Genomic DNA, 22,352 nt, shown 5'->3' with positions numbered 1-22,352 from the left:
ATTTCCAAAACATTTAAAAGATTTCTCCCACCACCTAAGGCATTAATTAGAAAAAGCACAAACTACTGTCTTTGCTTCCATTGGAAGGTGGGATAGGGCTGACAATATAGCCCTGCCAAATAATAATATTGAAAAGAAATATTTTACTGTCTTCCATGAAAAGCTGTCGCTTTTACCCCATTAATGTGAAGAAAACTTGGCATCAAAAAACAATCACCACCCCCCCCTTCTCCAGACAAAGAAAGTTTTAGCTTTGTACTCCTTTATGTCTTGGGCTCTTGCCTGGCTGTTGCAGTGATTATGGAGTGTTGTAGTCAATTATTTCAGAGCGGGGGTGTGATATAAATGTTGCCATGACATGAGCAGAAGCATAACAAAGAAAGGTAGGCTGTGTTTGGGAATATGATCAAAATGGAGGCAGGCCAGCTTTCAGTATATTGTGTGAGAGCGTGCCATTTTGAAGTGTGTGTGCATGAGCTTGTGCGTGGACGCATGTCTTGATACTCCCATAATGCACTGCACCCACATAGGCCAACAGGTGAGTTGTCAGCAATATATTAGTTACCTGTGCCTTTAATAGCTGTACAACAGGTAGACATTCAGCAGTGAAGCTTTTCTCAGGTTTATCACTGGATTAACAGCTGCCTGGCATGAATAAAACAAAGACAATAATAGCCCTGTCAAGTAAAGAAGGTGGCAACCCTGTCATAACATGAGGTGTTCCAGGGTTTGTGCTCTCTGACCATGACCTCTGGACGTTCCCCAGTATGCAATGCAGCGAACTTTACCAGTGTAGAGGGGATAATCCAGATTACATCTCTTTTCATTGTGGTAGCTTGAGAGTTCCCAGCATGTGTTGTGTTTCATTTCTGCCCAGTTGGGGCTTCTCATTGGGCAGGCTGGTCACACCACTGCAGGAGACGGGGAGCTTCAAAACAGAATAGATTAGATGGAGCCTTGATTCATCAAGATAGCTCTTGTTGGCTTTACCTTTCCTGTTTTCTGTTTTTGCCAGATGGATATCCAGCGATCCCTCGAGCTCCTGCATATGACCATCTACGCCCAGAGCGTCTCGCCTTGCGGCAAGTATTTAGCAGCTGGGAACAACCATGGAGAGATTGCCATATTCAGGTAGTCAAGCCTTTCTTAATAAGAAGTGTACTTTTGGTGGGTGGGGCATACCTCCAAATTACCTTATACCATATTTCTTCATGTACAGCCTCTCGGCAGCGCTGAGCTCAGAGGCCAAAGAGGAGAGCAAGAAGCCAGTGGTGACCTTTGTAGGTAGGTGTCCGTGCCCAGGTGAACATCTCCCAAGATGCATTGTGCTTGCTTATGCCAACCTGGTTGTTTGTTTATTACAGTTGGCCAATTCCAGGAACTCCCATAAAGCATATTCCCAGGTCTGGTGTTGGCACGTGGCATGGTCGGGCAAGTGTCAGGACCTTGGTGGGCCCACTGTGGCTGATACTGACAACCATTTTTTACAAGCCCAAATGTTAAGGGCCTGCTCCTAAGAGTAGCTGCCCTGGGCCAGGTAGGTGGCTGCAGTGGCCACCATCTCCCCACCTTCCAATATCTGGGGGAAATCCTTGGCTCGAGCAGAGTTCAGCTTGGGAGCTCCTCAGTTGGGCTTCCCGACGAACACATTTGGTAACACTTGTTGATGCCCAGCCGAGGATTTCCCAGGATGCACTTCACCCTGTCATGCCAAGTCCACCTTTGAAATGTGCTGCTTTCTTTCTGTAGCCCATGATGGCCCCATCTACGCAATGGTATCCACAGACCGGCAACTGTTAAGTGCTGGCAATGGTGAAGTCAAGGCCTGGAACTGGAGCGAGATCATCAAAAAGGTAAGGCTGGGTTGCTTACCAGTCCCTCTGCAGTGTTTCTCCTGACTGCTGTGTTGTTCTTAACATCCTTCTGCCTTCTGCCTTAGGGTTGCAAAGAAGCCTGGAGTAGGAGGCCGCCTTATGGGTATGACTCTGTTTCCCTTTTCATTTTCACCACCACCTTCTACGTTTCCCTTTACCCACGATACAGATGCATTGCTCATCTTTCCTTTTCTCTTCAGGAGCAGCCTGGAGGTGCCAGAAATCAACAGCCTTCAGCTGAACCTCAAGGTACAACTGCAGTGCACTATGAGAAGGTTTCAGCATGGGTCATTTGGCTACCTCATACACATCATATATATGTTTTTCTTCCTTCAGGATAATAGTCTTTTAATGGCAGGAGGAGACTGTGCTATTCACATGATGGATCTGGAGTCTGGAGCTTTTACTGTGAGTCCTTGGGGTGTGGGGCAGATGAGATGTGGGGATATATCCCAGGTTTAGCGTAGGGGTCGGGAACCTCTTTCAGCCAGTGGGCCAAATTCCATTTTGGAGGAGCTCTTGAGGGCTGCATTCTGGTGGTGGGTGGGGCTGAAGGCAAAGGGGGTAGGGCCAGGGAAGGGGCGTGGCCACCTAGGGAATCTTGGATGGCTGGATTTGAGGTTCTTCACCCCTGTTTAGTGCAGCCCAGCAGCCTGTCTGATCTCCTCAAGGGATTTCTTACTAGATTATTCTTGAATTGTTATTACAATCTGAATAAATGCTCCTAATCTTGTCAATTTCCTCCACTTCCTCAGTCAATTTCCAAGCTTTTAGTGCACAATCAGCTTCCCCTCCCACAAGGGCTAAAAACTATTAGCATCTCAGCATTCTATGTTGTATCACAATAGTGATATACTATCACAGTATAACATTATTTCTTAGAGGTTATTCCTTCCACAAACTGCTGTACCTCTCCATCCATCACAACAGAGACCCCCTATTTTAATGTAATTGTTCCTGTATAGGTTACCTCTGCATTCAGGGATGGAATATCTCTGAGTTAATGGATGCTGGTGGCTAATAATGGTAGCAGGAAGTGGGTGTCAGACCCTGCACATGAAGCCCCTGTGGTGGGTGCCCTTCATCTGGTTCTCTGTGGTCTGAAGCCAGAATGCTAATCTGTGTGGGGCATTTATCTGACACACACACACACACACCCATACCCGCGCCTGGTGGATCTTAAGTCATTCTCCATTTTTATCGGTCTCCTTCACAGCATGAATATCAGGGACACACCGATTACATCCACTGTCTGGCCCTTCGGGAGCAGCTCAGGGAGTGCCTGTCAGGGAGCGAGGATGGCACTGTGCGCCTTTGGGGTAAGAACCCGTGGTTTACTGCTCTGGTAGGCTGAAGGGAGCTCTCCAGATGTTTTGAACTTCAACTCCCAGAAGCCCCTGCTAGCATGGCCAATGGTCAGGAATGCTGGGAGTTGAAGTCCCCCCCCCCAATTTAGAGATCTACTTTCTGTCCATCCCTTTCTTTTCCTCCTGCCCCTGTGTCAAGATTCTTGTTACCTCCCTGTGTATTTGAGAGAGTTCATCTCCAAATGTTCCCCTACCCCTTTAAAATCAGTTGAGTTCCTGCTGCATGTCCCATCTCTGAAGGGAATTTTAAATCTGGGTCCTGTCAGAGCAGGGCCTTATCAGTGGTGGCCTCACTATTGTGGAACAGGCTCCCTAATCAAACCTGCCAAAGTATGATCCTCCAGGAATTGAGGTCCATATGCAAAGCTTCCTAGAATGTATTCTGTTGTTCTCTAGTTACTTGGTTAATTGTTATTAGGCTTATACATACTACATTTACTTTTCTGGGATGATGTCTTAGAATTCATTTTTATTACCTTGTTAGCTCCTTTGGAACTTCTTGAAAAGCAAGACAGATTTTTATTTTAGTTCTGAATTTGGAGAACACTCCCAAAATATTACACTTATGCTGAAGGAACTGCACTGGTTGCCTATCTGCTACTGGGCCAGGTTTAACATACTCCAAGTCAGGACTCTAAAGGAGCTACCCAAGATGCTGAACCTATTTTAGGGCTTGGGTTCAGCACCTTAGATAGCTCCTTTAGAGTCCTGACGGTAACCCAGAGTGGATTCACAGCCCTGCTGACATTGGAACCCCCAGCCTCCTCTGAGATACCCTCTGGTGGTACCCAAGATTTTGTAGGTTTGGCTCAACATGGCTCAGAATAGGGCCTTTCATGTTGTAACACCCACTCTCTGGAACTCCCAACCACTACAGATTAGGCAGGTGCCAACTGTTCTGGGGTTTTAGCCCCTACTGAAAACATACATTTTCCAACAGCCATTCCTGGGAAGGTAATTTTCTCCTCTGTATGAAGACCTGGGTTTGTTTGTTTTTTTGTACAGTGCTTAGACATTCCTTCAATGTGAGCAATTCATAAATATTGTTAAATAAATAAATAAACAAACAAACAAACCCAAGACCACATGGATCTCACCTTTCCATTCTCTACCGACTTTTGCGGATTAAATTTGGGAGATGAGTCTTACACCCATTGGCTTGTATTCTGGGACTGGGAGAATGGGAGATGGCTGTCTAGACGATTGGAAAGAAAAGGCTGGTCTCACCCAAGGATCTCTGTTTTGCAGATTTACGTACTGGAGGTCAAGTTCAATCCATTGAAGTGCATAAATATGAGGTATGGTGCTCTTAAATCTATCTTCCTCCAGACTAGAGAATACACAGAGTTTTCCTGTCCGGCACCGCTTTTCATTTTACACTTGTCCAGCTGCCCATTGTAATTTCTTTTAAATAAAATAGAAGAGAAACACATGTCTGAAACCAAGCAGCTCCTGCTAACAAAGAATAAAAGGAGTTTGCAACTCATCAGAACAATTCCTAATAAAAACTGGACACATACATTAACATTTGATTACCTCATATATATCATCTCATATTTTACTGAAACAACAAAAGCCTTTGGGGAAACAAGCCATTACCCTTTTCCAAGAAGAGGCTTTTTATATAGTGGGCCCAACATTGCAGCTTAACCAGTCAGTAAACAACCTTCCTTCGGCCATCTTCCCCTAATGCTTGCCTCAACTTCCCTAGGAATGCAACCGGCCGCAGAATGGGAAGTGGATCCGTTGCCTGGCAACTGACTCTGACTGGATGGTGAGTGCATTGACTTTTTGTTGCTGGAAGAGAATGGCTAAATATCCCAACATGCACTTGGCTGGAGTGCACCAATCTTGGGTGTTCACTGGCCTTGACCGTTCCTGGGTATCTCATTGGTCCAGCATCACTAACATTAGCTCCCTCTTCTTTGGAGCCCCCCATTCCGCTTATCTTTTTCTGAAACTGATGGCTTGAAGCAAGGGGTTGTGGATATTTTCAGCCTCTGGGAAGTTTGTGTGAGGAGCAACGGATGAGTGTTCCTTTGGTGTGTTTTTTCCCCTTCATGTGTGGTTCCATGTTTCTCCTCCCTCAGGTGTGTGGTGGGGGCCCTGCACTCACTCTGTGGCATCTACGGTCGGTCACACCCACTACAGTATTTCCCGTGCCCCAGTGCCAGCAGCAAGTCATGTTCTACCAGGACCTGGTAAGTCTTTGACCCCTGAGCTTGAGCCCCCCAGGCTCCCCTCTTTTTTTTGCTCAGGCTCTTTTTTCATTATCTTGATTACTGCATTCTCCCCACTCCTTCACTTTATTTGTTGTTGTTGTTGTTTATTCATCCATTCTTTTCTCTTCCATTCTCTCTCTTGTTCTTCTCTTCCACGCTTGGGATTGTTTTTTTAATTGCTTCAGTTTTCCTCCTTCCACTAGGGATGTCCATCACTGGGAAATCCGGTTCTTTTTTGGCTCAGTGGAGTTCCACAGCGTGTCTGACTCTCTTTGTGTCTGCGAGCCAAGCTGCAGGCTGTTCCATGAACTCGGGGAACTTTTTTGGTGGGCTTTTTTTTGGCGGGGGAAGGGTCTTCAATTTGTGCAAATTTCTGAGCAATTTATGTAAATTGTGGCTAAAATTTGCTCATAATTTGCATAATTTGTGCAAATTCAGCCGTAATTTGTGTAAATTGCTCATAAATTTGTGCAAATTGCACAACCTTCCAAAGAAAAATATGCAAAATTCCTGGAAAATCCGCAAACTGGCCCGACTTGCAGCAGATCGCATCAGGTACCACAGCAGGAACAAAAATGAAGTCTGGGGAGCTGAACCTAGGAAAAGTCATTGAACTCCACCCCCCAAATGGATTTCTCTGGCATCCCTACCTTCCAGTAAGTATCTTTTCTCCCTACCCAAATCTGTCTTCCACAGATTCTCTCTGCTGGCCACAGCCCAACCATTAACCATTTACAGATCAGTGGGGAAGTGAAGGCTCAAATCCCTTGCATCCCACGCTGTGTCCACTCGCTTTCCATCAATGAACACTCACCAGAGCACAAGGTACCTCGTGGGTCGGGAATGGCAGAAAAGGAAGCAGGCATGGCAGCTTGTAAAATGGAGGCCTGTAAGGTTAGGTGACTGGAATGGATGTGGGGCCTTGCCTGTGGAAGGGGCAGAGCTTAGTTTTGGTAGGTGGGAATCTGGACTGAAGATGAAGTGGCCAAGGAGGAAGGGACTGGCAAATGGGAGGCAGTTGTTCACTTTTCAGTGAAGGCATGCCAAAGTTGTGAACTAGGAGTAGTATCCAATGTTAGTCCTACGCAGAGTAGTCCGACTGAAATGGTCTTAACGTAGTCATGATTAACTTAAGTTTTATTCATTTCAATGGTTCTACTCTCCATACGACTTAACATTAGATACTATCCTAGGACTTTGGTTGGAAGAAACCCAAAGACCTAAGCACCTAAATGGGAAATTTTAGATGTATCTATTAAAACATTAAAGGGGCCTAGGAGTATCCCTTCAGTTAAGGTGAGTTGCCAAAAAAGAAAAGAAAAAACAGTTCCACCTTTTTAAGCCTCAAAATTCTACTGCTTATAAAAAATTACCCATCTTGAGCTAATAATTTGGAACTTGGCAGCCATGATCTATCTGATGAGGTCTACAATAGTGCAAAATTTCAAACCAATCTCATAAAAAGTGGCACAGGTACAGCAAGTTAAAATGTCCTGAAAATGGATCCATTTGTACTTTTTTCTCCAGGCTGTAGGTTGGCATATATATTTCTTTAAAATTTTGGTGGAAAAGATTGATGTATGTTATTCTGGCTTGTTGAGGCAGTATGCCTTTCAATGGTCTGGTGAAATTCTGAGCAGCGGTTCAAAAGTTATGAAGGTTTTTCTGCTCCATGAAAGCCTATGGCAGCAAGTGCTGCCAAACTTATGTCGGGCACACTCAGTTTCACTCTGAAGCTAGAATGCTGCCAGTACTCCAGTGTTTTCTAATGGAATTTTGTTACTGAGAGCTTCTTTGTGCCATGCCTATTCTTTACTTATGGAATGTGATCTCACAAATTGAGACTACGTGTTACTGCATGGATTGAGACTCTAGAACTGGGGGTGGGCAGGTATGGAAACTAAGTTTCTGCCCCCACCCCCTGTGGTCCCAATTTGGATCAGGCCCCCCATGCCTCCAATCTACATTGCCAAATTGGCATTCAGTTGTAAGGTAAATTGCAGGCATAGGGCAAAGTGTTAAACCCCCCTACCTACCACTCATGGGGACTGATCCATATTAAACCAGCACAAACCATGGGTTAACTGCTGGGTTGCTTAGCCCCTAAACAACCCAGTGCTCTGGGTTCACGTCACGCTCACAACCTACAAACAGGGTGATCATAGGTTTACAGAAAGCAGAAGTGAGGATGGCACCGGAGACAGTGCATTCGCTTGTTACCTGCAAATCATGGGTTATTTAATCTGCAATTTGTGGTTACCTGTGAACTGGATCTCTTGTGTGGTAGGAAAAGGACATGCAAGGATTGTGTCTTACATTAGGGGTATATTTGCACATTACACTGAATGTGCATCCACACTCTATGTACGCTTACTAAGATGGTTGTGAGAATCTAGCCCCAATAAGTCATTCTCATAGTGTGTAAACTCTACATGCGAGGAAGGGAAGTGGGGCTGCGCTTGCTAGCTCCACCCCCTCCTTTGCCATTCTCCTTGCTTTTTATAGCTGGAGGGCGACTTCCTGCAGAGGACAGCCTCCTCTCTCTCTGGAAGTTTCCCCCAAGATTTTAGAATCCTCATTCTTGAAACGAAATCCTGATTCTCATTGGTTAAGTATTTATAATTCCATTGATTGCATAGGTAAACTTGCAAGAAAGCAGATTCAAAGAAATTGGGAAGAGGGGGTAGGATTGCCAATGCTAATTATACATTTTCTTTTTTAAAAAACCAGGGAAATTCAATGATAAAAAAACCCTGTCAGTTTAAGATCAGAATTAAGGCTTTCTCACATGGGCTGATGCTCCACAAAGCCAGGAAATCGGAAGCTGATGCCTTAACTGATGTGCCCCGAAATCAGTGCTGATGTCATGCAATGTGACAAACTGAGCTTGCTTACAACTCCCTCCATGCAGCCACACTGTTCCTCAGTCAGCAAAGATGCCCCATATTGTCCTGGTTCTGTATTGTTATATGAAGCATCTAGCCTTACTACTGGAAGAGGGCTCCCTCTCACTGCCAGCTACTGATGTAAGCAACAACTGGCACGGGTCAACTCACAGGAGGACTCATCTAGCAAAACAGTAAAGCTCAGATGTTTCATAAGGCAGGACAGGACAAGGGCAACGTGGACATCTTCGCTTATTCACAGGTGCTCCATCTCCCCCATCAGGATTTGAAAGACCAAGGAAAAGTGTGGGTGCATGGAGGATAAGTTGTAAGCAAGTGCATATTCTGACATTGCACAACCTCATCACTGATCAGACCAGTTAAGGCCTCACCTTCCAATTTCCTGGCTTTGTGGAGCTTGAGCCACATGAGAAACCCTTAGCTCTGGTCTTAAACCAGCAGGTTTTTTTAATCATTGAATTTTAATGTTTTTCTGACCCATAAAGTGGGACCCAATTCAACCAACCCGCTCATCCCCCCCACACACAAAGGCAGCTAACAAACCAGAATTAAAACACAGCCCTGAGTAAGCCACAAATTACTTTAAAATTATTAAAACAAAAGCAACAGCAGTGGTAGAAAAACAAAAACAGCATCAGAGAATCACAGCAAAATAGGAAGGGGAACATTGGTTGTGTTTTGAGAAACAGCTGCATTGAAACCAAGTGGTCCTAATGGGATGCTGAAATGTCAACAGAAAGGAAGCCAAATGTGTGTCACAGGAGGGGAGCTCCACAGTGTGGCCAACACAACCAAGAAGTCCTTGTCTTCCATACCTACCAACTGCACCTCCATTGGTGGTGGGATGTGGAACAGGGCCTCTACCAAAGACCTGAACGGGCAAGCTAGATTGGAAGGGAGATGGCCCTGTAGTAGGGCTCAGGACTTTGGCAAGGAGAGGCTTCATGCAAGGGGTAGGGCATTTGGAGTTTTCTGATAGGGGTGTGTTACGTATTTTGGAATGATAGTGTTGCTGTATGGGGAAAGGGCAGAACTGGAATTTAAAAGTGAGAGGGATGTGGGAGATGGGATGGGGTGAGAAGCAGAGTGGGAGGGCTGGTGGGTGAGTATTCAGCCGTCTCTAACCCCATGTCCCTTTGGCCTGCACCATCCTTTGCTCTTCTTCCTCAGGTGCTGACAGCGGCTGGAAGCAGCCACCACATCGATGTCTTCACAAACTTCGGTTACCGGGCCTTTTCCCTCACCTTCACCTAGTGCTCCCTCCTGTTCTGTCTCTCTCTCTTGTAAATATTTCTGTTTTTTAACTCTGGTATCAGGCAAGAAGTACCTGTGTCAAAACAGGCAGCCCTACCCTACAGGCAGCTATCTTGGGTGATAAGTGAGAGGCTCCTGCTTGCCGTTGGCTTGGGGGTGTGGTGCTCCCCTCCTCACTAAGGACAAAGGAGCCCCTGAAACTGTAATCCTTAAACTTGCTCGCTTGGGAGTGAATTTTCATTTTCTTTATAAATGAAGGGAACTGGGAACGTTGTCTCTACTGGATGCACCCAGAAGCCCTTGGTTCCACAATCTGGATTGATGCTACACCACAGGAAGTAATCTGTTAAACCTATTTCAGATTAAGCGCATTAAAACAATTTAATTTTTTAGATGGAAAAGTCGACACCACATCTTCTTACACCTTCTTATCCTGTCCTTCCTGTAAGGGGCTCAAGACAGCACAGACGGCGCCCCTTTTTTATTCCCTCAACAATCCTGGAGAGGCAGCGACTGGCACAGGATCACCCAATGAGCTTTGTGGCTGAGTGGGGACTTGAACCTGGGCCTCTCCGGTCTGGCTGGGGATAATGATTTTTTATTAAATAAGGTATTTCTTGGCCGCCTTTCAGGGCAGGAGCCCTCCCAAGGTGGCGTACAATAATAAAACACATAATAACAACCAATTTGGCAATAAAATCAGTAAAAACAATAAAAACAGTAAGAACACAGTGAAAACAACAATAAAATCAGCAACAGCAGCAAAAATCCTAAAAAAAATCAAACACCAGCATAAAATGAAACTTTAAACGGACAACTGCAGCTACAACCCAGTCTGATAAAACAATCAGGGGAAGGCCAGAAAAAAGTAGTACATTTTCAGGGCCTTCTTAAAAGCCTTTAATGATGGGGCCTGGCAGACCCCTGATAGCTACTTGTTCCAGAGGTGTGGGGCCACTGCGGAAAAGGCCCTCTCTTGTATGGATGCCAGCCTAACTGCTTTCACAGGTTGACAAATGAGAAGGGCCTCTCTTGCTGATCTTACAAGTGTGGGCAGGCTGATAGAGCTGAAGGCAATCCTTCAAGTCATTTGGTCCCAAACCATTTTAAGACTTTAAAGGTCAAAAACAGCACTTTGAATTGGGCTTGGAACACACCAGTGCAGTTGGTGTGGTATACATGTTATATGATCAAATTGCCTTGTCCCCACCAACACTTAGGTGGCCGCATTCTGCACCAGCTGAAGTTTCCAGACTGTCTTCAAAGACAGCCCCATGTACAGCACAGTCCAGCAGTCCAGCCTGGATGTCACTAGTGGGTGGATAACTAAGGCAAGGCCTGTCCTCTCCAGACAGTGCTGCAGCTGATGTACCAACCTAAGCACTCCTGGACACTGCAGCCACCTGTTAGCACAGAGTCCAGGAAGACTCCCAGACTGTGCACTTGGTCTTTTAGGAGCAGTGCAGCTCTATCTAAGACCAGCTGTAAACCTCCATCCAGAGTAGTTGATTTCCCAACCTGCAATACCTCTGTCTTGTCTGGATTAAATTGCAGTGGTATGGAAGTTGTAGTCCAACACATCTGGAGGGCACCAGATTAGGGAAAGCTGCTCTAATCAATCCACCACATTGGCTGTCATATGGAGCTGACAGGCATGTGGGCTGGGTGGGGGCGGGGGGGGGGAGCAAGAGTGATAGGGAGACATTCAGGGTGGTTTCGCTGTTTGAAGACTGTCTCTGATCTTTGGCCAGATTTCATCCACGTGCTTTCAGGCTTTTACCACATGTGGTCACGAAGACTGGAATCTTCAACTCAGTGAAACCTGAGCTCCTATTAATCAGGGCTGGAGAACTTGTGGCTGTCCTGAAGTTTTGGCCTGCAACCCCCATCATCCTGCACCACTGGCTATGTTGGCTAGGGCTGATGGCACTTGTAGGCCAAAACATCGGAAGGGCCACAAGTTGCCCACCCCTGCTTTAAATTGTGGGGAAGCAAAGGCAGAATGGCCGGTTCTGCCTTGTGGGGAACAACAGCGCTCATGTGGATTTCTAGTTCTTCACGCAGGACTCGGCCCCATCCCCCTCCTCATACATATGTTCCTCCTCCATCCTCTTCAGCTCCTTCAGGCCTTCCTGATGCTTTCCCTTAAAGTCCTGCAGAGCTGCCATCTTCTCCTCATACTCTTCACTGACACAGTGGCCGTGCAGCTCACGACCTGGCATCAGGTATCCCACCGGATTGGCCAGCATCGCTTCGACCTCAAGACGGAGGGCCTCCAGGGCTAAGGGCCTGCAGGTGGCATTGCTGGATTTGTAGCACCTGCTGAAGAGGTTGACGGGCGCTAGAAAGTAGTGAGGGAGCTTCCGCCTGGCGAGGGTGTGCCCTAGGAGCCTCAGGAGGGCCTGCAGCGAGGACAGCAGAGTTTCCCACTGTGCCTTTTGAGGATAGATTTCGCAGCACCATAGCAAAATGGTCTGCAAGCGATGGAGAGGAGGGAAAAGTCAGCTAGATCTTACAGCAACGGCAGCCAACCTGGTGCCGTCCAGATGTTTTCGACTACAACTCCCAGAAGCCCCCAGCCAGCATGGCCAATAGTCGGGAATTCTGGGAGTTGTAGTTCCACAGACATGGAGGGCACCAGATTGGGGCAGGCTGGTGTGGATAGTTTTGGTGTGCTTTGGGACAAGTCAACAGGAGGCTGAGGGGGAAAGGACCTAGGACAGCTTTGCCAACAGTGCAACAAAATTGGGGGAGGGTTGGGAGTTTGCGAGGATGATTACAGTAGAGGTCAGCAACAGATGCCTTTGGGGCCACATTTAACTCCCTGTCTCCTGGGCCCACACAAGGGCTGCAGGGATGGAAGGGAGAGAGAAAACAGTGCAGAACAAGAGGGGAGGGAGCAGAGGCTGTGTAACCGTTTTGTTGGTAGGTCACTTTTAGAAGGGTGGAAGAAGGTTGCCCCCTAGCATCTATCACCAAACACTGAATGTAGACTCTCCAGCTCTTCTATGCTGCCATATGGGCTAGAAACTTTTTAATTTTTTACAAAAGTGGAGATGGTTGAGGTACCTGATACTAGATGGGGAGGAGGCCTCCAAAGGGATGGGAAAAATACCACCTTGGCTATAGCATTATTAGCATTTTGCTCACACTGTTCTGGTACCTAATGGTGCAGTTGCTTGGCAGGTTTACCTTGAGATGGTAGGAAGTCAGGATTTTGCCATACTCTGGTGTCCATCTTGTCATGCTGACAAACTTCAGCAGTCTCAAAGCTGCCCGCCTGTGTCCCTCATCAGCGACATCCTTAAGAATTTTGGCCTCGGCACGGCTGAACGAGAGCCTAGCACCAGGGAGAGATTGGTTGTAAGAGCACGGCATTTACAGTGACGTTTAGACAAACAGCTATTTTAGTCTGATGAACCCTCAAAGAGTCATCAACAGCACAATTCTAGGCATGTTTACCCCAGAGTAAGTCCCAAAATGCTCAATGGTCAATGCTCTTTCTCCCAGTTAAGTTAGTGAGTCTAGGATTGTGGCTTTATCTCAGGAGGCAAAAGGGAAGCGTGAAGACAGACCCAGAACAGCTTTTTCCAACCTGGTGCCCTTCAGACATTTTGGTCTACAACTCCCTAAGCCCCAGCTGCATAATGGTCAGGGATAATGGGAGCTGTAGGCCAAAACACCCAGAGGACACCAAGGTAGGAACGGCTGCCCCAGAAAAGCAGTTCAACAACAGTAGTCACTTCAAAGCAGGCTTCTCCCATCTGGCATCCTCCAGGTATGTTGGACTACAACTTCCATCATCCCCAGCCAGCATGGTTATTGACGCCTATAAAGCAGCCTTCCCCAACCTGGTGCCCTCCAGATGCGTTGGGCCACAACCCACCATCATCGTCAGCCATTGACCATGCTGGCCGGGGACAATGGGAGTTGTAATCCAACACATCCAGAGGGCACCGGGCCAGGGAAGGCAGCTTTAAAGGTACTTTAAAGTGGATGAGGCTGGGGCATATCACACTTCAAACACCCTGTTCTTCATATAGCTAGGAATACGCACATGTATTTCCCTTACTTGATTGGGCTGTAGAACTGCATTTAAAGCAAGGCTTCAAGTGTTTGAAACTAGCCAACGGATGCTTAATATTTCTTGTCTTAAGAAGATAAAATGTCGGTTTTAAAAAATAATTCCTTTTTTACCTCAGAAGCAAAACCTGAAGATGGTCTGCTTCAAGAGGTCAATGTTGGATTCTGAAATTGTGGCCAAATCCTAAATATGTGCAAAGTTCTGTCTTGCCTCCAATAGCATGACATTGTCTGTGCTCAGATCTTGCCAGCCGGACCATTGGGTTTTACCTCCAAAATCCTCCCTTGGCGACCAGCTCTGGCCCAACGTCCTGAAGAGCTGCTGCTTTCTGGAGGAAGCTTTTCTTCTCATTGGCCAGGTCCCCATCCCACCAGTCAGAAAGGTGGGTGAGGTCTTCCCTCATCCACTGGTTGGAGAGCTTGATGGCTCCCTGGATAGCAGGCACCAGCCTCACTTGGACCATTTCCATTCCTTCATCGAAAGCCAGCTGGATGGCTGGACTGTCCAAATCCAAGGCCTCTAATTTGATGTTCTCTATAAAGGGATCAGGAAAAAAGTGTTACCCCAGGAACTAAGGAGCAGTGCGTGGGGTGGGGAAGGATGACTGGTTTATTTGTTGTATTCTTAATTTTGTCACATCCTTTCTTGGAGTAGGGATACCCAAGGGAATGTGCAACCTAAACATTGCAGCAATAAAGCCAGGGTGTTGAACCTCAGGTGTGCAAGCTGAATCTGGCTGGCCTGGCATTCTAAGCTGGCCCTCTACAATTTTCTAAGTGGCCATACCCCCTTCCCCTGGTAGTTTGGTGTCTCCTAGCTTTTGCATCCCCCCTCCCATTCTAAAAGGTTGAAATTCTCCTAAGGCTTAGTTGCTGGCAGTAAAAATTTTGAGCTAATATAGGATGGTGTTTGGGGTCACTTCAGCCCCTCCCCTTTGGCCCTCCCCACCACTGGAATGCAGCCCCCGAGAGCTACTCCACGAGGTTCACCACCCTGTAAATGCCACAGTGGGAGAGCAGCTGGCGGAGCTCTCCAGGGCACCCACTGGAGGTGGTGCGGAGGCAGTGGCAGGCCCTCATGTCAGGGACAGGGAGAACGGCACAATTTGCTGCCTTCCCCACTCTGCTGTCTGATGCGGGCGCATGAGCATAATGGTAGGGCAGGCCCTGGTGAGACAACACCAAAGCACCCTCAGCTGCTTGCTTTGGACGTTTTCACATCTGAAGTGAAATAAATAAAAACACATCTTGACAATAAATAAACTCACTTCTCATCCTCTCGTCTATCGTGGGTACTTGGGAGGGGAACAGTCTTCGTTTGAAAACAGGATCTAATTGTTGAGGGGGGGAAAACCCAGCATCAGTTCATTCCATATTCATTTTCACAGGCTTCTTATCCCAATGATGATTTTCTAAAACAAAAACAACACATGTTATTCTCTTTGGCCTTACCATTTTGTAGAGGATGGGTGTACGCTGGGAAGGCAGGAAAGAAAAATAAGAGAAAATTAGTTAAGGGAGAATTGGTTGTGGACTGGAATAGCCACCCTGCTTTTCCCCTCTCCTTTCAGACAGGATTCCTGTGCTTTTAAGAACTGCATGACAAGCCAAAATTCATTCTGAGACGTGCAGAAAGAGGGCTGTTTAATTTCTGTCTGTTGCCCAGTCAGAACAAGGGTTCTGCCCATCATCCGGACTATACCTGGATCCAAGGTGATTTCTATATAATGGTGAAAGTCCTTCAGGATGTGAACTGGGTCCAGGTTGTGGTGGTTGAGGCTCTCCTAGGAAAGAGAAGCAAAGAGGGTCCCTGAGTTTCATGTACCAAGCTTTTGAGACAAAACCCAAAGGGAGGGAGGGAGTCACCCCGTAAGTCAATAGTGAGCTGAGGTCTGCAGCCAGGTCTTTCGGGCCTTGGCACACATGACATGGGTATACCACGAAAAAAACATGGGACGTTTTCAAGTGTAAACATAAAATGCTTCTACCCCAAAAAATGAATCGCCTCTGGCCAGAATCTAGAGGGCCAAAGCTTTGAAAAATGCCTGAGGGCCCTTTCACACACAATGGGACTTCCTACATCAGGGGTGGCCAACTTGTAGCCCTCCAGATGTTTTGGCCTACAACTCCCATCATCCCTCACCATTGACTATGCTGGCTAGGGCTGATAGGAGATATAGGCCAAAACATCTGAGGGCCACAAGTTGTCCATCCCTGCCCTTCATGGAAATCTGTTCTGTGAAGGAACGTCCATGTACACCATAATATGTGAGAAACACACACTGCTGTTTCTCTGTGTGTACAAATCATGCCGACTTTGTGGCATCTGCTCCCATTTCACCAATCCCCACAGTTCTTTGTAATATATTTAATGATTTTGTTGTTGTTGTTGTTCAGTCGTTAAGTCGTGTCTGACTCTTCATGACCCCATGGACCATAGCACGCCAGGCCTTCCTGTCCTCTGCTCCCGGAGTGTGCTCAAGTTCATATTTTGTAGCCAGGGTTAAAAGAAACTGGACTTGGAATCTGAAAGGCCCAGATTTAAGCTCTGCCTCGGCTCATTTTGGGACCGTGGGCAAATTGCTCAGAGTTCATTTTTTCCACATGTAAAATGGGGATTACTGTTTTGATCTGCCTCAGCCTTCCCCAACCCAGTGTCCTCCAGATGTTTGGGACTTCACGTTCCATCAGTCCCAGCAGTGATATGGGTTTTCTGGAAAATTTTGAATCGCAAAATTTCCCAATGTAAATTGGGTTCATTTACATAGGAACATTTTCAGTTTGCACTGGAAAATTTACCAGTTCAGATTTGGTTAATTTGCATAGGATTTTTCCCCCAGTATGCATTGGGGAAATGTTCTGATGCCCTAGAGCAGGGGTGAGCAAATTGTGGCCCTCCAGATGTTTGGCCTACAAGTCTCATCATCTCACCATTGGCTATGCTGGCGAGAACTGGCGGGAGCCATTGACCAAAACATCTGGAGCGCAACAAGTTGTCCACCCCTGCCCTAAAGAGATATAGTTAGGCATGTTTATTTTACTTGCATTTAGTAAACAACAAAGCTTTAAAAGGTACCCTATGTTAATGTTTTGTCCCAATACAACACAAAAATTTGACCTGAAATACTTGTGGGAGGAAATTAAAGGACATTGAGGGAGCAATCCTATCTGGATAGGTGGCCGCCTCTGAACTAGGAGGTGACTGCCTATCCAAAGTAGGGAAGGAGAAGCATGGAGGGGATTGTTCCCTCCACGCTTCTCCTGCCCTGCTTTTTCTGCTAGACAGCTGACTGCGGCTGTCTAGCCACGGGAGCATGCAGTGGGGAAGGAGGCTGCTCTATGACACATAGGATGTGTCGTACAGGCAGATATGCTTTCCCCACCCCAGAACAACCCTGGCCACGCCCCTTTCCGGCTCCTCCGTGCCCCTCTTGTGAGCGCGGAGGATGGGGCTGCTCTGCGCTGCCTCAGAGGCCACGCGGAATTGTGGGGAGGTCGGTTCCCGGATAACAGCATATCCTATGGCCATCTAGCCACTGTCTAGCGGCCACAGGATTGCTCCCTCCATGTGATTCAAATCTTATATTGTGGAGAATTTTTAACTGGAGTACAGTATGTACTTCTCTTACGTTGTTTAAATTTAAGAAAAACACAAAAGTACTGCAAACTAATTTTAGAACTGTGCATGATATGCTGACACCCACAGATGTATTTCAATAGAGTTCAACTCTCTTCCACTAAGCTTGTTGGGGCGCCTTCAGTTCTGGAGTCACTATTTATTAGTTGCCTTTCACTCTGAGAGATATACGTATTTTCTCAGTCACCTGAAAAACATTTATTACAACTTCGAAACTGCCACACTTGCTTCATATTGTATTTTTTGGCATACACTCATTTTTACTAATGAGTGTATGCCAATTAATTTAACCGTAGAAAAATAAGGCACTGGAAAATTTTCCATGGAACATTTTCCGCCCCACATCACTGAGTCCCAACCAACATAGCTAATGGTCAGGAATGCTGGGAATTATAGTCCAACACATCTGAACTGCACCAAGTTGGGGAAGGCTGGTAGATTATTGACATGCGACTGATCTGTTGTTCAGTCGTTAAGTCGTGTCCGACTCTTCGTGATCCCATGGACAATAACACGCCAGGCCTTCCTGTCCTCCGCTCTCTCCCGGAGTGTGCTCAAGTTCATATTCATTGCATTGGTGATGCTATCTAGCCATCTCATCCTCTGCCGTCCCCTTCTCCTTTTGCCTTCAATCTTTCTCAGCATCAGGGTCTTTTCCAGTGAGTTTTCTCTCCGCATTAGGTGGCCAAAATATTTGAGCTTCAGCTTCAGTATCTGTCCTTCCAATGAGCACTCAGGGTTGATTTCCTTTAGGATTGACTGATTTGACCTCCTTGCAGTCCAGGGGACTCGCAAGAGTCTTCTCCAGCACCACAGTTCGAAAGCATCAATTCTTCGGCGCTCAGCCTTCCTTATAGTCCAGCTCTCGCAGCCATACGTTGCTACTGGAAAAACCATAGCTTTGATTATGCGGACCTTTGTCGGCAAGGTGATGTCTCTGCTTCTTACTATGCTGTCTAGGTTTGCCATAGCTTTCCTCCCAAGGAGCAAGCGTCTTTTAATTTCATGGCTACAGTCACCGTCTGCGGTGATCTTGGAGCCCAAGAAAATACAATCTGTCACTGCTACCATTTCTTCCCCTTCTATATGCCAGGAAGTGATGGGGCTGGATGCCATGATCTTTGTTTTTTTAATGTTGAGTTTCAAACCAGCTTTTGCACTCTCCACTTTCACCCTCAACAAGAGGCTCTTTAGAGCCTCTTCACTTTCTGCCATTAGGGTGGTATCGTCTGCATATCTGAGGTTGTTGATAATTCTCCCGGCAATCTTAATTCCGACCTGTGATTCATTCAACCCGGCGTTTCTCATGATGTACTCTGCATATAAGTTAAATAAGCAGGGCGACAATATACAGCCTTGTCATACACCTTTCCCAATTTTGAACCAATCGGTTGTTCCATGTCCGGTTCTGACTGTTGTTTCTTGACCCTCGTACAGGTTTCTCAGGAGACAGGTAAGGTGGTCTGGTACTCCCATCTCTTTAAGAATTTGCCACAGTTTGTTGTGATCCACACAATCAAAGGCTTTAGCGTAGTCAATGAAGCAGAAATAGACGTTCTTCTGGAATTCTCTTGCTTTCTCCATGATCCAGTGAATGTTGGCGATTTGAAATGAGCACAATTGTACGGTAGTTTGAGCACTCTTTGGCATTGCCCTTCTTTGGAATTGGAATGTAAACTGACCTTTTCCAGTCTTGTGGCCACTGCTGAGTGTTCCAAATTTGTTGGCATATTGAGTGCAGCGCTTTAACAGCATCATCTTTTAGGATTTTAAATAGCTCAGCTGGAATACTGTCATCTCCGCTAGCTTTGTTGTTAGTCATGCTTCCTAAGGCCCACTTGACTTCACTCTCGAGGATGTCCGGCTCACGTTCAGTGACTGCACTATCATAGCTATCAGGGACATTATGATCTTTCCTGTATAGTTCTTCTGTGTATTCTTTCCACCTCTTCTTAATCTCATCTGCTTCTGTTAGGTCGCTGCCTTCTTTGTCCTTTATCATGCCCATCTTTGCACAAAACATTCCCTTGATATCTCCGATTTTCTTGAAAAGATCTCTAGTCTTTCCCATTCTATTGTTTTCCTCAATTTCTTTGCATTGTTCATTTAAGAAGGCCTTCTTGTCTCTCCTTGTCATTCTCTGGAAATCTGCATTCAGTTGGATATATCTTCCCCTTTCTCCCTTGCGTTTCGCTTTATCGTCTTTCCTCAGCTACTTGTAAAGCCTCATCAGACAGCCATTTTGCTTTCTTGCATTTCTTTTTGTTTGGGATGGATTGAGTTGCTGCCTCCTGAACAGTGTTACAGACCTCTGTCCATAGTTCCTCAGGCACTCTGTCTATCAGGTCTAATCCCTTAAATCTGTTCCTCACCTCCACTGTATATTCATAACGGATATGATTTAGGTCATACCTGAATGGTTTAGTGGTTTTCCCTACGTTCTTCAATTTAAGCTGAAATTTTGCAATAAGAAGCTCATGACCTGAGCCACAGACTGATCTACATGTGTCTATTTCACTATGGATATGCATGAAAGGGAGCCCAAATTGGTGTGCCCTGAGGCTTAGGGTGAAGTAGCCATAGATATTGCCTAGCAATATATAAAGTCTAGTGTTAGAAATGGCAAAATCTGTCATTTGGATTAAGATAATTGATGCAGCAAAATCTTTGGCTCGCAAACTATGTAGCATTCGCTTTTGCATCTGTCCTGAGATTGAGGCTTCCCCAACCTGGTCCCCTCCAGATGTTTTGGACTACAACTCCCAGCATTCCTGACCATTAGCCATGTTGGCTGGGACTCAGAGATGTGGGGCAGAAAATGTTCAGTGGAAAATTTCCAAAACAGATAATGTTCCAGAACACTTTCCAGTACTTTATTTTTCAGTGGAAAATTTTCTGCTTCATAACGTTCATTAGTAAAAGTGAGTGTCTGCCAATTGCAAATAAATACAATATTAGGCAAGTGTGGCAGTTTCAAAGTTGCAATTAATGTTTTTCAGGTGATTATCCCTAGAAAAAATGTGAGAAAATGCATATATCTCTCAAGAGTGAAATGGAACTAATAAATGGTGACCGCAGAACTGAAGAGGCCCCAACCACCTTAGTGGAAGAGAGCTGAACTATGTTGAAATACATGTGTGGTTGTCCGCATATCATGCACAGTGGCCCAATGGCCATGCTAGCTGGGGATTATGGGAGCTGTACCCCAACACATCTGGAATACACCAAATTGGGGAAGGCTCATCCACACAATGTAGATTCTAATCGGCCCGGCACTCCTGACGCACATTTGTCCTGTGCGAATCCTGGGGTGGGGGTAGGGAATGCTATACAGGCAAAGTCCCCCATTGACCCTACCCACCTTGAACTCATCTAATCTGTCCAAAATGATGATGTCGTCGTCCTCCTCCTCCTTTTGCTTATCACAGTGGACGTCCACGTACATCTCTCCCAGAGCCTCAAGGTCCACAAGGACTTTGGTGCCCCAGTGAAAGACGGGCACCCCTTGCTCGCGGAACATGTAGGTGGGGAGCTTCCGTTCGCAACCGCTGCTGGCATCCCTGGCAACGGTGCCACCACTGACAAGGGCCAGCTTGGGGTTATACCTCAGCGGGACGAGGAAGTCGAAATCGTTGGAACTCCCCTCCGCTTGAAGGTGCAGCTGCTCTGCATAGCTTCCCACTGGGACAGGGGGCTCAGGGTATAACCCGGTGCTGGATTCATAGGCCCATTTCACCATCCTTTCCACCGCGCTCTGCACCACGAAGGAGTTCTTCTTCACCCTCCAGTCCTTGTCTCCTAAGAGAAAGACTTTGTCCGCACAGAACTGCTGCAGGCTCCTCTCTCGCTCCCCTGGGTCCTCCACCTTGCTCATGTTTCTCTGTCTTTCACTTCTTCTTACTGCGGTGGATCTTTCTGGCTCTCTTCCCTCCTCGGCTTTCGCTTTCGCTTTCAGCCGAGCCTTCCCGCAGGTTGGTCGAGTCATTCGCTGTTGACTTTTGTACTCGACACCGTAGCGCGCGGAGAGTATTATGGGATAGCGGGGCGGGGGACGGGGACCTGACGAACGAGGAGCTGGTTTGTCAGAGTTCGCTCTCAAAGCGCAGAACTGCCCGGCGCCTCCACCTCGGGAGTGTAAAAAGAGCAACACGCGCACAAAGTTGACCCAGCAGTGACTGCGGCGTTTCCTAATCTCTCTCCTCCCTGGGAGGGGACGGGACGGGAAGGGAAGGAGGGAAGGGTTCGCTTCAAGCCGTTCCAGCCCCCCCTCCCTGTTGGGATAGTCCTGGGAGGGGAGAATCCTCAGAGCCAAAACAGACATTGTTATTTTAAATCTGTGCCTAGCAGCTATCTCTCCGGGTGTATCAGGTGAGAAATATTATTTTTGAAAATCCCCCCCCCCCGGTTTAAAACCACAATAATAAATAAAATGGCATTTGCTTCTGCTGCCCTGATGCGAAATAATTTACTTGGGAGGAAACATCATTTCCTTGCAGAAAAGGTTAATATATTTTAAAGTCTTGTGTGTCTGTGTGTGCTGTCTGTTTATATGTTTGTATGTAAATGGTTTTTATACCATGTATAATCTATTTTTAATCTTTGTAAACCGCCCAGAGAACTTCGGCTGTTGGGTGGTATAGAAGTGGAATAAATGAAGTGAGAGTTGTCACAAATAGAACACGACTAGCAGATCATAACAAATTGTATCTTAGTGGTATGGGGATACCAAGTCATCTTGTCTGCCTCCTGAGGAATCTGTATAACGACCAAGTAGCAACGGTAAGAACAGACCACGGAACAACGGACTGGTTTAAGATTGGGAAAGGAGTACGGCAGGGTTGTATACTCTCACCCTACCTATTCAACCTGTGTGCAGAACACATCATGCAACGTGCTGGGCTTGATGAAGCCAAGGCTGGAGTTAAAATCGCTGGAAGAAACATTAACAATCTCCGATATGCAGATGATACCTCTTTGATGGCTGAAAGCGAGGAGGAGCTGAGGAACGT

At 46.5% G+C, this 22,352-nt stretch overlaps 2 protein-coding genes across 4 annotated transcripts in view; one reads left to right on the top strand and one right to left on the bottom strand.

Moving 5' to 3' along the window:
* The window catches only part of THOC6 (THO complex subunit 6), a 12,286-nt gene extending 2,602 nt beyond the window's left edge, over window positions 1-9,684 (top strand). Inside the window, exons 2-13 of one of the 2 annotated variants that reach the window (XM_084805851.1) lie at window positions 1,016-1,131; window positions 1,220-1,284; window positions 1,750-1,853; window positions 1,940-1,977; window positions 2,075-2,123; window positions 2,211-2,282; window positions 3,091-3,193; window positions 4,490-4,539; window positions 4,953-5,015; window positions 5,332-5,442; window positions 6,160-6,288; window positions 9,540-9,684. In XM_084805851.1, the coding sequence (XP_084661977.1) occupies window positions 1,016-1,131; window positions 1,220-1,284; window positions 1,750-1,853; window positions 1,940-1,977; window positions 2,075-2,123; window positions 2,211-2,282; window positions 3,091-3,193; window positions 4,490-4,539; window positions 4,953-5,015; window positions 5,332-5,442; window positions 6,160-6,288; window positions 9,540-9,623 (984 nt within the window). In that variant the 3' untranslated portion in view covers window positions 9,624-9,684. Of the gene's footprint in view, window positions 1-1,015; window positions 1,132-1,219; window positions 1,285-1,749; window positions 1,854-1,939; window positions 1,978-2,074; window positions 2,283-3,090; window positions 3,194-4,489; window positions 4,540-4,952; window positions 5,016-5,331; window positions 5,443-6,159; window positions 6,289-9,539 lie in introns of both variants that reach the window. The other variant, XM_084805850.1, reaches the window with a different exon arrangement.
* On the bottom strand, window positions 9,615-22,352 carry LOC146342195 (uncharacterized). 2 transcript variants are annotated; one of them, XM_084805846.1, is made up of 7 exons: window positions 20,705-22,352; window positions 15,409-15,490; window positions 15,159-15,182; window positions 14,975-15,037; window positions 13,977-14,241; window positions 12,816-12,963; window positions 9,615-10,204 (listed from the first exon to the last, which is right to left on the bottom strand). In XM_084805846.1, the coding sequence occupies exons 1-7, from the start codon at window positions 21,662-21,664 to the stop codon at window positions 10,148-10,150; spliced, it is 1,599 nt and encodes a 532-aa protein (XP_084661972.1). In that variant the 5' UTR covers window positions 21,665-22,352; the 3' UTR covers window positions 9,615-10,147. The 2 variants fall into 2 exon arrangements, with proteins under 2 accessions (XP_084661972.1, XP_084661971.1); XM_084805845.1 differs by lacking the exon at window positions 9,615-10,204 and adding an exon at window positions 10,770-12,097.

The sequence above is a fragment of the Heloderma suspectum genome, chromosome 6 (genome assembly GCF_057233095.1).
Source record: "Heloderma suspectum isolate Gila_16-S chromosome 6, 16-S_ref, whole genome shotgun sequence".
NCBI lineage: Eukaryota > Metazoa > Chordata > Lepidosauria > Squamata > Helodermatidae > Heloderma > Heloderma suspectum.
Note: the sequence above shows the minus strand (reverse complement) of the source record. Positions and strands in the feature narration are given on the sequence as shown.

Coding starts and splice junctions, on each gene's coding strand:
- LOC146342195 (XM_084805845.1), bottom strand. CDS start 21,664: ATGTCTGTTTTGGCTCTGAGGATTCTCCCCTCCCAGGACTATCCCAAC. Junction 15,038..15,158: donor CACCCATCCTCTACAAAATG/GTAAGGCCAAAG, acceptor CTCAACAATTAG/ATCCTGTTTTCAAACGAAGA. Junction 14,242..14,974: donor GATAGACGAGAGGATGAGAA/GTGAGTTTATTT, acceptor ATCCCTTTATAG/AGAACATCAAATTAGAGGCC.